Raw genomic sequence first — 13,980 nt, 5'->3', positions numbered from 1 at the left:
GTTAGCTGCCCTATCAACGTTTGACTTCCAACTGCAATACAGAGCTGGAAAACTAAATCAGGATGTAGATGGGCTGTCTAGAAGGCCACACAGCAGATTACCTGATGATGCTTTGTCACAAAAAGAAGTGGAAAGAACACAGCAGTTTACAAAGAGGCATTTGGGATCCGAACATGCGACTACGAATGAAAACACTGTCAAATCCCTCTGCGATAAACACTTAGTTCATCTAGTGGTCAGCATTCCTACTGGGGAGGAGTCGCCCAAAACCACTTTTGTTGTGTCCCTTGCCCACCATCCGTAGGCTCTTCCTGAAAGCTTTGAAGAAGAGGATCAGCTTGGTAGTTTATCTGTCATAGCTCCATTTGCACCAGATGAGATAAGAAGAAAACAAAGAGTAGACACCTGCATCCACGAAGTGCTCAGACAAATGGAAACCGGGAAAACAATTTCTCCATCCCTCCGAAAAGAAATCCCTGAGTTAGGTCTCCTATTAAGGGAGTGGAATAAACTCAAAATCCTGAATGGTATCCTGTATCGAAAGTGACAAGAAGGTACACAGACTTACCACCAACTTGTGATGCCTGAAAACTTGAGACCCTTAGTGCTGAAAAGCCTACATGATGATATGGGTGTAGAATGAACCCTAGACCTTGTTCGTAAACATTTTTATTGGCCTAAGATGCAAGCCGATGTGGAAAGCAAGATCAAAACATGTCACCGCTGTGTACGATGTAAGTCTTTGCCTGAGAAAGCTGCACCACTTGTTAATATCACAGCTACTAGACCACTCAAGCTCATATGCATGGATTTCCTCTCAGTGGAGCGAGGTTCCAACAATATAAAATATATTCTGGTCACCACCGATCACTTCACTAAGTATGCAGTGGCTGTCCCCACCCAAACCAAAAGGCTTGAACGGTAGCTAAGTGCTTGCGGGACCACTTCTTTGTCCATTACGGCATCCTTGAGAAGCTCCATAGTGATCAAGGACCCGGATCATGAAAGAGTTGTCTGAGCTCATTGGTACACAGAAAGTAAGAACCACACCATATCATCCAAGGGGGAACCCTGTTGAACGTTTCAACAGGAATTTGCTTAACATGCTTGGAACCCTTGAGAATCAAAAGAAGAGTCTATGGCGAGATTGTCAACCAAAATTAGTACACGCTTATAATTGTACAAAAATTAAGTGACCGGTTTTACCCCTTATAAGTTTATGTTCGGGCGACAACAAAGACTGCCCATCGACCTAGCCTTTGGCTTGCCTGACAATCATCAGCCAGAATCACACTTGCAGTATGTCCGTAACCTGAGGTCTCAACTTCAAGACAGTTACAGAGCAGCAACAGAAAGTGCAAAGAAGACAGCGGATCATGAATCAAGATTCGATAAGCACGTTGCGAATTTCACCTTAAAGGAAGGAGATCGAGTCTTGGTTAGGAACATCTGCCTCAGAGGCAAACACAAATTAGCTAACCGGTGGGAGTCAAATGTATATGTCGTCCTAAAACAGTCTGAAAGTATTCCTGTGCATGTAGTGAGACCTGAAACTGGAGAAGGCCCACAGAGAACCCTTCATCGTGATCTATTGCTGCCATGTGGTTTCCTTCCTATGACCCAGGTGGAAAATGAAACTGATATCATGAAGGTAGCAAGAAGGCCAAGAACTCGACGATGTCCAAACAACAATCGATCTGGTGAAACTGATGAGGATGATTCCCAATCTGATCTAGAGGGATGATATTTTGATGGTCCCAGAAACTTCAGAGTGGAAATCTTGAGTACAGACAATACCTACCAGTGAGAAGAGATTCAGTTCCTTTCAATGTGTCAACTGCTGCTGAGCAAACTTCTTCAGATGTAGCTAAAGATTCCCTGAAATCTCTTCTGAAGAATGTTGTAACCCAAACTTTCCTGATCCTGAAGATAGGACCTTACCTGATCCTGGAGAGAGAAACCTACCTGATCCACAAGAGAGAAACTTACCTGACCCTGAGGAGAGGAACCTACCTTGTCCTGCGGAGGATAACTTGCCTGTCGAACAGAGATCTGACATACCTGAAAGAGAAGTGAATAGTATCCTTTGTCCTGCACAAGCTACTTCAGAAAGAGGTGAAGACATAAGTTGCATGGACCAAACTGAAGCAGAAACTGAAATGAGATTCCTTAGAAGATTGACTAGACACAGGAAAGCGACTCAACAGCTGACTTAACCTGAACTGGGGAATCCTTTAGTTACAGTGGTCCAGTCCCTTTTCCAGAGTCTGAGTGAAGCACTTACAGATTCCCTTGTACAATTTCACTACCCAGAACTTTGCAGAATCAGTTTTGATGCATTTTATTAAATTTGGATCGGTTGTCAATGACGTTTTGTAATAACTATAAAGAAAAGCTAACGGTTAAACAGCAAAAGCTGTAGAGATACAATGTTTAATGGTTGTTTTTTTAGCATGATATGTGTACTTATTGTGGACTGTGTGAATTGTTGAATGTTATTGTTTGAGCACAAAGTGACAGTTGAGTTTACTGAACAATGTAACAATGACTGCGTTTACATGCACACGAATAATGCGATTATTTCCAATAATCAGAGTAAGGACTTAATCTTGTTATAATGTTTACATGTCAAGAGCAAAGCTCTTACTCCCGTTTACATGCAATTTCAGAATCAGAATCAGAATTAGCTTTATTGCCAGGTATGTTTGCACATACGAGGATATTGTTTTAGTGACAGTAGCTCCACAGTGCGACAGAATGACAGCGACAGGACAGGACACAGATAATAATAATAATAATAATAATAATAATAAATAAAAATAAAATAATAATGTACAAATATACAAAATGGACAATATGCGAAATAGCACAAACACAATATACAAAATAGACAATTCAATATGTACAGGTATGTTAGGTGCAAATTTGAAATGTAATAAGTATGTGTGTTAAATTAAAAATAAAAAGTATGATAGTGTAGTGCGTTTCATGTTTATTGTTAAGAGTTCAAATGTTCATGAGATGGATTGCCTGAGGGAAGAAACTGTTTCTGTGTCTCGTCGTTCTGGTGCTCAGAGCTCTGTAGCGTTGACCAGACGGAAACAGTTCAAAGAGGGAGTGTGCTGGATGTGAGGGGTCCAGAGTGATTTTACCAGCCCTTTTGCTCACTCTGGATGAGTACAGTTCTTGGAAACTGGGGAGGGTTGTACCAATGATTCACTCAGCAGTCCGGGCTACCCTCTGTAGTCTTCTGAGGTCAGATTTGGTAGCTGAGCTGAACCAGACAGTTAATGAAGTGCAGAGGACGGATTCAGTGATGACAGAGTAGAACTGTTTCAGCAGCTCCTGTGGCAGGTTGAACTTCCTCAGCTGACGAAGGAAGTACAACCTCTGCTGGGCCTTTTTCACAATAGAGTCAATGTGAATGTCCCACTTCAGGTCCTGAGAGATGGAGCTGCCCAGGAATCTGAATGACTCCACTGTTGTTACAGTGCTTTTCATGATGGTGAGTGGGGGGGAGTGCAGAGGGGTTTCTCCTGAAGTCCACGGTCATCTCCACAGTTTTGAGCATGTTAAGCTCCAGGTTGTTAAGACTGCACCAGACAGCCAGCTCCTTAACCTCCTGTCTGTAATCAGACTCGTCACCGTCCTGGATGAGGCCGATCAGTGTCGTGTCGTCTGCAAGCTTCAGGAGCTTGACAGAGGGGTCTTTAAATGTGCAGTCATTGGTGTACAGAGAGAAGGGCAGTGGGGAGAGAACACAGCCCTGAGAAGCTCCAGTGCTGATGGTGCGGGTGTTGGATGTGAATTTTCCCAGCCTCACTAGCTGCTGCCTGCCTATCAGGAAGCTGTTGATCCACTGACAGACAGAGGTGGGGACGGAGAGCTGAGTTAGTTTGGGCAGGAGGAGGTTTGGAATGATGATGTTAAAGGCCGAGCTGAAGTCCACAAACAGGATCCTCATATAAGTCCCTGGTCTGTCAAGGTGTTGCAGTATGTAATGTAGTCCCATGTTGACTGCATCATCCACAGACCTGTTTGCTCTGTAGGCAAACTGCAGGGGGTCCAGTAAGGGTCCAGGGATGTCCTTCAGATAAGCCAAAACCAGTTTTTCAAATGACTTCATGACCACAGATGTTAGAACCACAGGTCTGTAGTCGTTAAGTCCTGTTATCTTGGGGTTCTTTGGGACGGGGATGATGATGGAGCGTTTTAAGCATGAAGGGACTTCACACAGCTCCAGTGATCTGTTGAAGATCTGTGTGAAGATGGGGGCCAGCTGGTCAGCACAGGATTTCAGACAGGCTGGTGTCACACCGTCTGGGCCTGGTGCCTTCCATCTCTTGTTCTTTTTGAAGACCTGGTGCACGTCATCTTCTCTTATCTGCAGTGCAGGTCTGGGGGAGAGGGGTGTTGCAGGAGGTGTGAATGGTGTTTTTTCAAACCTGCAGTAGAACTCATTCAGATCGTCTGCCAGTTGTTGATTCACCACAGTGCTCGGGGATGGTGTCTTGTTATTGGTGATGTCTTTCAGATCTTTCCACACCGAAGCCATGTCACTGGAAGAGAATTGGATCCTTAGCTTATCGGAACAAGTCCTCGTTGCCACTCTGATCTCCTTTTCCAGTGTGTATTTGGCCTGTTTATACAAGACTCTGTCCCCATTCCTGTATGCATCATCTTTGGCCTGACGGAGCTGTCTGAGTTTTGCAGTGAACCATGGTTTGGCGTTGTTGTAAGTTAGATGAGTCTTGGTAGTAGTGTTGTCAAAAATATCGATATTTCGATAAATATCGATACTGAAATATCTGAACGGTACCAATATTAATTTCCCGAAGTATCGATACACCGATACTAGCCGAGCTGTCACTTTCACTTCTCTCCAAAGGCGCGTGGACAAGCACCACACGTGACCGCACTCGTCACCTTTGCTCTGGTTAATAGCAAAAGTGAAGTGAATAGAAAGATGACTGCTCTGGTTGTTAAAGAACACAGCAGGAGCGCTATCTGTAGGGATCTATGATCTCCATGATGCAGAGGACGCGCACGGAATCGCGGAATCCAGTCATAAAAACGGAATTTACAGTTTAACGCGGAATGTCACGGAATTTGTCAAAGTTTGGATGAATTAATCAAAAGTAGGTCATTACACTTAAATCAAATCGCGATATGGACTAGTATCTGTAAATATTAAGCTGCAAAAGTCAATTTAAATATGAATCCTGTATGTTCTGCGCGTCTCTGTGTGAATGTACTGCACGTGCGGTTGTGTTTACTAATGTGGCGCTCGCGGCAGGGCTCGACAGTGCGAGCATTTCACTCGCATTTGCGACTAAAAATAGATGTGTGCGAACTGGAAAATGTATTTAGGAGCGCAAGTGCGAATACAAAACAAAATACAAAACAGCCTAACTTATACAGTAGCCTATAACAAACGTATTAATTTATTCTGTTTATTTATGGAAAAATTGCGATGCAGCCTCATATGATTACTTTAGAACTTTAAAAAGGCAACGGTTTAATTTAAATGAGCACAGATGAGAAGAAAAGCAGAGCGAGTTAAAGTGAAGACGCGCTGAATGACGCACATTCGCCACTAGAGGGCGCTGCCCGGTAACCCAGTAAACAAATCAGCTGCGCTATTTTCCTAAAACTGTGTAAATAATGTTTCACACTCAGTCATTTAGATATTTATATTCGCTTTAATCTTCACAATAGCCTCAAATAATTCTTACTTAAAGACTTAATGAGCTATTTATTTTCAAACATTTTTTCTAACCTAAACATGGCCCATCCACTGATCTATAATAGAGAACAGTGGGCCTATCTATACATCAACGACTGATTCGTTATTATTGTTCAGTAACACAAGTTACATTAGTTAACATGAAAAAAACAATGACTGCATTTATTAATAATGCTATCTTAATTTCAACTTTTAATAATACATTATAAAATCAAAAGTTGTCTTAATATAATTCAATGGAGCTAACATTAACTAACATAGTTGTATTTTTTTATTAAATCAACATTAACAAAGAATATTAACTACTGCAACAATTAGCTATTGCACATTTTTAGTTAATGTTAACCTGCTTCAACTAATGTTAACAAATGGGACCTTACTTACCTATTGTTCTTTCGTTCATTTGAACAATCTTTTGCACTCTAATCTTGAAACACTTGTTTACTTTATATTTTTATGTATTTTTTATAAAAGTCTTTTAGTAAATTATCTTTAATAAAGTTATTTAACCTGTTAGGACGACAACACTTTTTTTCACTTAGAAATTATATATTGTGATTTAAAAACAAAAACATATACCGTGACAAAAGCTTCAATGATTATTGTGAAAATTTTATACCGACACAGTTTAATAGGATTATAACTAATTACATAATTAGCCTATTAAATAGTGTCTGAAGTAAAATTATTTAAAAACCTTGTGTACTTTCTGTATTCTGATAAATGAAATAATGGTGCTTGTAAATGTCTCTTTGTATCCCCTTATTAAGCTAAAACACCTAATTAGAAAAATTTGCATTGCGCCCCTAAATGTTTTTAATGCGCTCCTAAATTTTTTGACTTAGGAGCACATGTGCTCCTTGGGGAATAGGTAAGCGTCAAGCCCTGGCTCGCGGTGATTTCAGCGTCTGCCGTCTCAATGAGGACATAAATTCATCAACAATATCTCCAGAACTGATCTGAAAGGCACTTTACGAGCATTTTACCATTTAATTTGAGTAAAACTAGCGTCATATTATACACACACAGAACTTTAAAAGTATTCACGGCAACCCGTCAAAATAAAAGTTCAGTTTAACAGCCTATTAAAGACCGTGTGCCAGAAATAGGCTATATTACTATTATTTAGTAGAATGTACATAATACTACTACTGTTAATTTTTTTAAAATAAATAATCACAAAATATTTTAATTTTAATAGTAAATCCCCTTCATTTGCCAAAAATGTAAATGTTTGATTTTCATTAATTCAAATATAAATTAATTAAAATTGTTTTATGCCTTCATCTGATATCCAGTAAAATTTAAATACACAACACAGAATTTCTGAGGGGGAAAACACATTTCATAAGGCTACTATAAGAATAAATAAAAATTGTTTGTATGCATTCAAATAATAGACATGCTAAAACACAGAATTTGGTAACAATAAAACATAAGGTGAGAAAAAAATAAAACATTTCATACGGCCCTAAACGTATCATTTTTGTTACACTTTTAATAAATTAAATGTTAAATTGTATAATTTTCATGATTTTAATGAATTAGACATGCTTTTAGATTAATAGCATTTAATTTGACCATGAAAAAAAAAAAAGAGTCCAGAAAAATTCAAACGGGAAAAAAACAGAATCCAGAAAAATTAAAATGGAAAAAATTTAATGTAGAAAAAAATAAAACGGATTTCATAGGGCCCTATATCTGGAAATATTTTGGTTATGAAGCAAATGAGAATATCAACAAATAGAACTTTGGATTTTAATTAGTACATGTATTAGTAAACGTTAGTTTCAATTAACATTTAACTAAGATTAAAAAAAGATTGATAAATAAATCAACAAATGCAGTACCTCAAGACATTTTTTTGTTCATGTAAAATATACCGCATGTTCTCGACTTGTTACATTTATCTTTAAATTAAAAAAATTACCCCCTTAATATTGTGGCAGTTTTTTTCACCGTGGTATCGAAAATGGTATCGAATATCAATATTTTTCAAGGTATCCTATCGAAGTTAGAAATTCCAGTATCGTGACAACACTACTTGGTAGGAATGCACATACCCTCACAGAAACTGATATAAAATGTTACAGTCTCTGTGAGCTCGTCCAGATCATTTGCAGCAGCTTCAAAAACACTCCAATCAGTAAGGTTGAGACAGGCTTGTAAAACCCGCTTGGTCTCATTAGTCCATCTCTTTACAGTCCTTAATTCAGTTTCTGCCTGTAGGTCGGAATAAGATGAACCAAACAGTGATCAGAGAGTCCTAAAGCTGCCCGTGAGACAGAGTGATATGCGTCCTTTATTGTTGTGTAACAGTGATCCAGTATATTACTGTCTCTGGTGGGACATGTAACATGCTGTCTGTATTTTGGCAGTGCCCTAGAATGATTAAAACAGAGTCCGGGTGTTGTTGTTCTGTGTCTGTGATCTGATCAGCGAGTTTCTGTAAAGCTGAGCTCATGTGCGCTTGCGGAGGAGTGTAGACTCTCACGAGAATGAACGAGCAGAACTCCCGCGGCAAGTAGAAAGGTTTACAGTTGATAAAAAGTGTTTCTAGATCTGAGCAGTACATATTTTTAACACTGTTACATCTGTACACCACCTTTCATTGATGTAGAAGCATGTCCCACCGCCACGCGATTTCCCCGTTGATTCCGTGTCGCGATGTGCTCTGATCAGCGTGACGTTAGGAAGATGAATCGCGCTGTCCGGGATGGCTTCATTTAGCCAGGTTTCCGTGAAACACAGGGCAGCAGTTTGAAAAGTCCTTGTTTAACCGGGAAAGCAGAAGGAGTTCGTCCATTTTGTTAGATAGAGAGCAGAGATTAGCCAGATGGATGCTAGGCAATGGCATTCGAAATCCACGCTGTCTGAGCTTCACGAGCACGCCAGCTCGCTTCCCCCGTCTGCGTGTCCTGAAGCATCTAAAGAGTGCCGCAGCTCCGCCAACTACTATGTTCAGCAAAACATCCGAATAATCGAAAACTGGTTGGAGATTTTGTGGTGTGTTCTGGCGAATGTTCAGGAAAGGAAAGGACGTGACGTGTGGCCAAGTATGGTGACCCATACTTGGAATTTGTGCTCTACATTTAACCCATCCAAGTGCACACACAGCAGTGAGAAGTGAACAAACACACACACATACCGTGAACACACACACCCGGAGCAGTGTGCAGCCATTTTTGCTGCGGCGCCCGGGGAGCAGTTGGGGGTTCGGGGCCTTGCTCAAGGGTCTCACCTCAGTAGTGGTATTGAGAGAGGACAGAGCGCTGGACATTCACTCCCCCCACCTACAATCCCTGCCGGACCTGTAATTCGAACCCGCGACCTTTGAGTTACAAGTCCGACTCTCTATTCATTAGGCCACGACTTTTTACTGCCATTATTCACATACCCCACTGCACAGCACAAATGATGGACTCAGAAAGAGCAGGTGTGTTTACTGGCTGCCGTTTTAATTTATTTACGTCTAATGCATAATGATTTTGTATGGCTAAATTCCACATTTTTTCGGCGCCATAGAAATGTGATGGAATTTGCCTATACGCTGCCATCGCGTTCTCGCCGTTTCTGGATGAGGGTAAGGAACAGAGACTGGTGGCAGCGAGTTGTTTTCCCCAGAAATGCGATGCTTTCTTCCCCTCCATCATTTCTAATCTGCGTATTATCAAAGACTATAGGGACTTTGGTATTATTACAGGTGCGCGTCCCGTCATTCATGTACATCACGAGCACATGCGCACTTTGGTCAGAGCGTGTTTACATGCCAGTATATTTCTATTAAAATTGGCGTACGCCACCTATGTTAATATGATTATGCTTGCTGCGATTATGATCTTAATCACATTATTTAGATCGAAGTATTGCGTTTACATGAGGTAAAGTTTAAACGCAATACTTCGATTTAAATAATGCGATTAAGCTCATAATCGCAGCAAGCATAATTGTATTAACATAGGCGACGTACTCTGATTTTAATCGAAATATACAGGCAGTGGCGCCTCCAAGGTGGGACCAGGGGGTGCCACGGCCACCCCTAAAATGACACTGGCCACCCCATTGCCCCCCCCCCCCCCCAAACAAAAAGAGTGGAGTTTTTTTAGAATAATATATATTTTTTTTTTTTATAAATTAACACGGACATTGACGAAACACTATATTAAAAATAAATATAATAAACTTGTATTGTGTACTGTAGAATTCGCTCTCAACCCCTCACCCTCTTTACCTGCGTTGCGGCGAGAGACTTTGCGCACTCACACAGCCGCACTATCGAAGCATACTGCAGCACATGGTCTGTTCAAGTTTGAGAGGAGAAATCAACACGGGAGAGGAAACTTACAAGTAAAACTTTATTTTCGTATGCAGAGTCGATCCTCCCTATACGCAGGATACGCAAGCTGCGTAGGGCCCCCGAAACACCAGGGGGCTCCCTTGCTCTCAAAGATGTTTTAATTTTAGTTTTGTTTTTTGAATTTGGCCAGCGGTTATGAAAACATGAATGATCATTTCTTTTAATATGGTGCTCTGTCACACTCTCTATGTAAAAATCAGCCAAATCATGTAACGTGAACATCGTACAGTCTCTTGCTCTTACTAAAAAAAACCAGAGTTGAACGCGTACTGCGCCGCGGAAGAGATACTGTTTCACGGAAAAATGCGTTTCATCCATTTTAACCCCCCCCCCCCCCCCCCCCCCTATAGATTAGGCGTCACTAAAGCCATTAATTAGGAATTAATCTATTTCTGTTGCTCACATGTGGATCGAACACTTTAAGTTTTTATTAGATTAACATTTAGATTGTATATTGTTTTACTTTGTGTTTATGTCATGACATAACTGTGATTGTTTATTTTGAGTTTGATGTTATAGGGAAAAAAAAAAAAAAAAAAAATAGCAGCCTTAATAGATCATCAAATACAAGTGGATGAACTGCACTAAACTAATTTATTTATTATTCATAACAATTTATACTTATTAAAAACAAAACAAGCTAATAGGAAAGAAGATTTTACTGCCGTAACATTTGTAAGATTTTTCTTAAATAGCTTAACATTTCTGCTGCTGTGATTCTACAAAATATACACATTAACATTTACCAGTGCTGTCCGTGGGAAGTGGGATAATAATGTCATGCTAATTGCGTCAGACCGGCACATTCTGTACTGAGCCTCATGCAGTTGCATAGAAAGGAGGCATATTTGAGCTGAAAATCGCAACTGGCTTAATTTATATACACATAGCATGAGTTCCTGGTTAAGTTGGATTGCGAGTGGCATGTGAAGAAGGTGCAGGTTTGAAATATGCAACACAACTGGTGAATTCACATTAATACTGACATTAAGATTTTGTTTAATATTTTACGACAGGTCAACGAATGCAGCAAATGGTCCATCGAATGTGCAGTCAAATGTGGAAGCAAACAGCAGTGCAGCAAGAGCGTCCACCCCACAGTCAATGGCAGAGGTTAAAAACCGATGTTATTTTAGGATCTTTGATATTCTATTGTAGTTTTTGTTAATATTTTGAATTTGACTTTTTTTTAGTTTCATTGTTTTTAAATTTGTCTATATAGAATTTATAATCATTTTTATTTATTAGTTTTAGTTTATTTAATTGTAGTTATTTTAATATTTGAACTTTAAACAAAAATTGTGGAACAGCTCTAGGGAACTTTTTTTTATTTTTTTATATTTTATTTCAGTTAATGTTTATTTAATTTCATGTAACAATTGTGTGTGTGTGTGTGGTTTTAGTTAATGATAATAACCCTGTTTTATGTAGTAAACCACTAACTCAAGTCACACACAATTATACTTATAACTTATAGCCCTAACCCTGACATGACCCTAACAATAGAAACATGGCTACGAATACACTGATATAAATGAGCGGTCCTGTTCTTTGTGTCTGCAGATAATATAGAGATGTGCCAGACATTGCTGATAAATTCATTATACCTTGCTTTCATTTTCACAATTCTACTACTGTATGTCCTGACAACACATTGAACCACCCTGAACTCTTCATTTGGCATCTTTTAAGAATTAATAGTAAGTTAACTTCTGCTGATCATCTTTATGGTAACTTTGCCCACTTCTTTTGTTTCTTACAGCCACCTAAACCAGCATATCCAGTGGATACGTCAGTAACTCAATCAAGGTAATGGCACTAGAAATATCAAACCCAAACTAAGTTTTCCATACTTTCTATTGATTTATTGGTGGTGTTTGCCAAGGCAAGCAACAGACCTTTAACAATAAAGTCCCCATTACAGTAAAACTGAAGTTTAAGCTAGTGTTCCCAAAGCAATGGCAAAATTTGTATTTCTAAGATTTATGCATTCAAAATCAGTCTTTTTCACCAATATGGATCAACAGTTTTGATGAAATTAATTCTGCTCTTCAGTTTCTCAACAGATTTTCTGTCCAATAATATGCTCTCTAGATTATAAAAAAACATGTCTAGATTATAAATGGTGTATGAAATTGGTCACTTAACCTCTTAATGATTAAACAGCTGTACCATAATAAACAGCTTTGACAAGAAGAGATGATAATTCCATGCACCAACATAAATGACACACTTTTCAAACTACACACTTGCTGGACTGTGACATAAAATGTTATTAACTATTTTTGAAAGGATATGAGCCTTTGAAATGTCCCAACCTGACGACTTGTTTCAGACAGAAATATACGTTTAAGAATTGAGAGAAATTGCGCTCAAGCCACTTCATGCCGACTTTTAAGTATCACATGTTTGGTGTTTATCTTTGATGCAAATGGAGAGATCCAGGCAGATGGAAGTCTTTCAGTAAAATTGTAATTTATTGAAAATAAAATTATAATTGATAACAATAACAGATGATGATAATGATCAAATGAATGGAAAAAGATTAAAAATGAATACAAAATCCAAGCATAATCAGAGTATATTCTGCTAAAATTTCTGAGAGAGTAATCTAAATCAAAGTATAATAATATTCACAAATCAAAATAAAACAAAGGCTTTTCCAACATGTGGAAGAAAAGAAGAAAAGCCAATTGGAAATATATCTATATATTGGAGACTTACATCCTCTTACGTCTGTCTATGTCTGATCGACAGACATCAAATGAATTTAATTAGTGTGTCACTACACACATTTTGCCAAATAATTTTCTCCATCTAAATTAACTCAAAGCGAAGTCAAAGCGAGGTCACCTTGATGTGATATTAGGCAATAGATAAGATCAGATAAAAGTAAAAACGGGGCTGTGGTTTTACACTTTTTGCACAGAAACAGCAGATCTTTGCAATATTCACATATCAAATATCACTTTGCAAATACCAGCTCTTGGAAAAGAACACTTAGTGCCCAGAAAAGGAGAAGACAAATTTAGAAAACATCCATTAAAAATATTTTTGCTGAGAATAAGTTTCCATCAACCTATTAACATCTTTTAATCCTGACAAGATGTACCTTTATATGTCAGATGTTAACGGAATATGAGTACAAATGGAGTTAATGGTAGTAAAAAAGAATGCTTGAGTATATGAATAACATAAGACTAGTAATATGAATAGGGTAATGTGGAGTAACAATACAAATCATAATGATATATGAATATAAAAAATAAGTAAATAAATGTTTGTGCTTGAGACACGAAGGATAGCCGAGATCTATCTTTTTGGAGAATAGGTGTGCTAATACATTTCTATGGAAGCTAATTTTTTTCACCAAATTGTGAAATAAAAAGTTGTCTTTTTCCCCCTGGCAGAAACAAGCTTCCATAGAAATGTATTAGCACACCTAATGTATTTATTTTTCTCGAAAATGTTGTTATATCCCACTTTTCTGACTTTTTTTCCGAATTGCAAGATATAAACTGTAAATATAAAAATGTGAAGTTTGTATCTGAGCAAGCAAAGTCTGAATTGTGAGACACAAACTGTGGCAGAAGTGGTGTAGGTCATTTTAAATATAAGTACCATGCTATGTACAGTACATTTTACTGAATCAATTTCAATGTCAGTACATAGTAAAAGTTGAAGAAATGGTTAAAGAAAAGTTGTTATAGACAATATAAAGTGGATCTAAAACATTTAATGGCAAGACATGTGTAGCAATATCAATGATCAAAAACTTGGGCGAGTAAGCAAACAAACAAAAACTCTATGCAATTCATAGCAACATGTCTACAGCATTAGAACGCATTAGCAGCCACCTAGCAGCACCCTTGCGCTG

The 13,980-nt window shown here is 38.5% G+C and overlaps 1 protein-coding gene across 1 annotated transcript in view; it reads left to right on the top strand.

Moving 5' to 3' along the window:
* LOC306857462 (disintegrin and metalloproteinase domain-containing protein 9-like) overlaps positions 1–13,980 on the top strand; it is a 50,679-nt gene that overhangs the window by 35,945 nt on the left and 754 nt on the right. Inside the window, exons 20-21 of the mRNA XM_079397418.1 lie at positions 11,120–11,216; positions 11,866–11,912. Of these exons, the coding sequence (XP_079253544.1) occupies positions 11,120–11,216; positions 11,866–11,912 (144 nt within the window). The remainder of the gene's footprint in view (positions 1–11,119; positions 11,217–11,865; positions 11,913–13,980) is intronic.

This window comes from Barbus barbus (assembly GCF_936440315.1).
Source record: "Barbus barbus genome assembly, chromosome: 38".
NCBI classification, from domain to species: Eukaryota; Metazoa; Chordata; class Actinopteri; order Cypriniformes; family Cyprinidae; genus Barbus; species Barbus barbus.
Note: the sequence above shows the minus strand (reverse complement) of the source record. Positions and strands in the feature narration are given on the sequence as shown.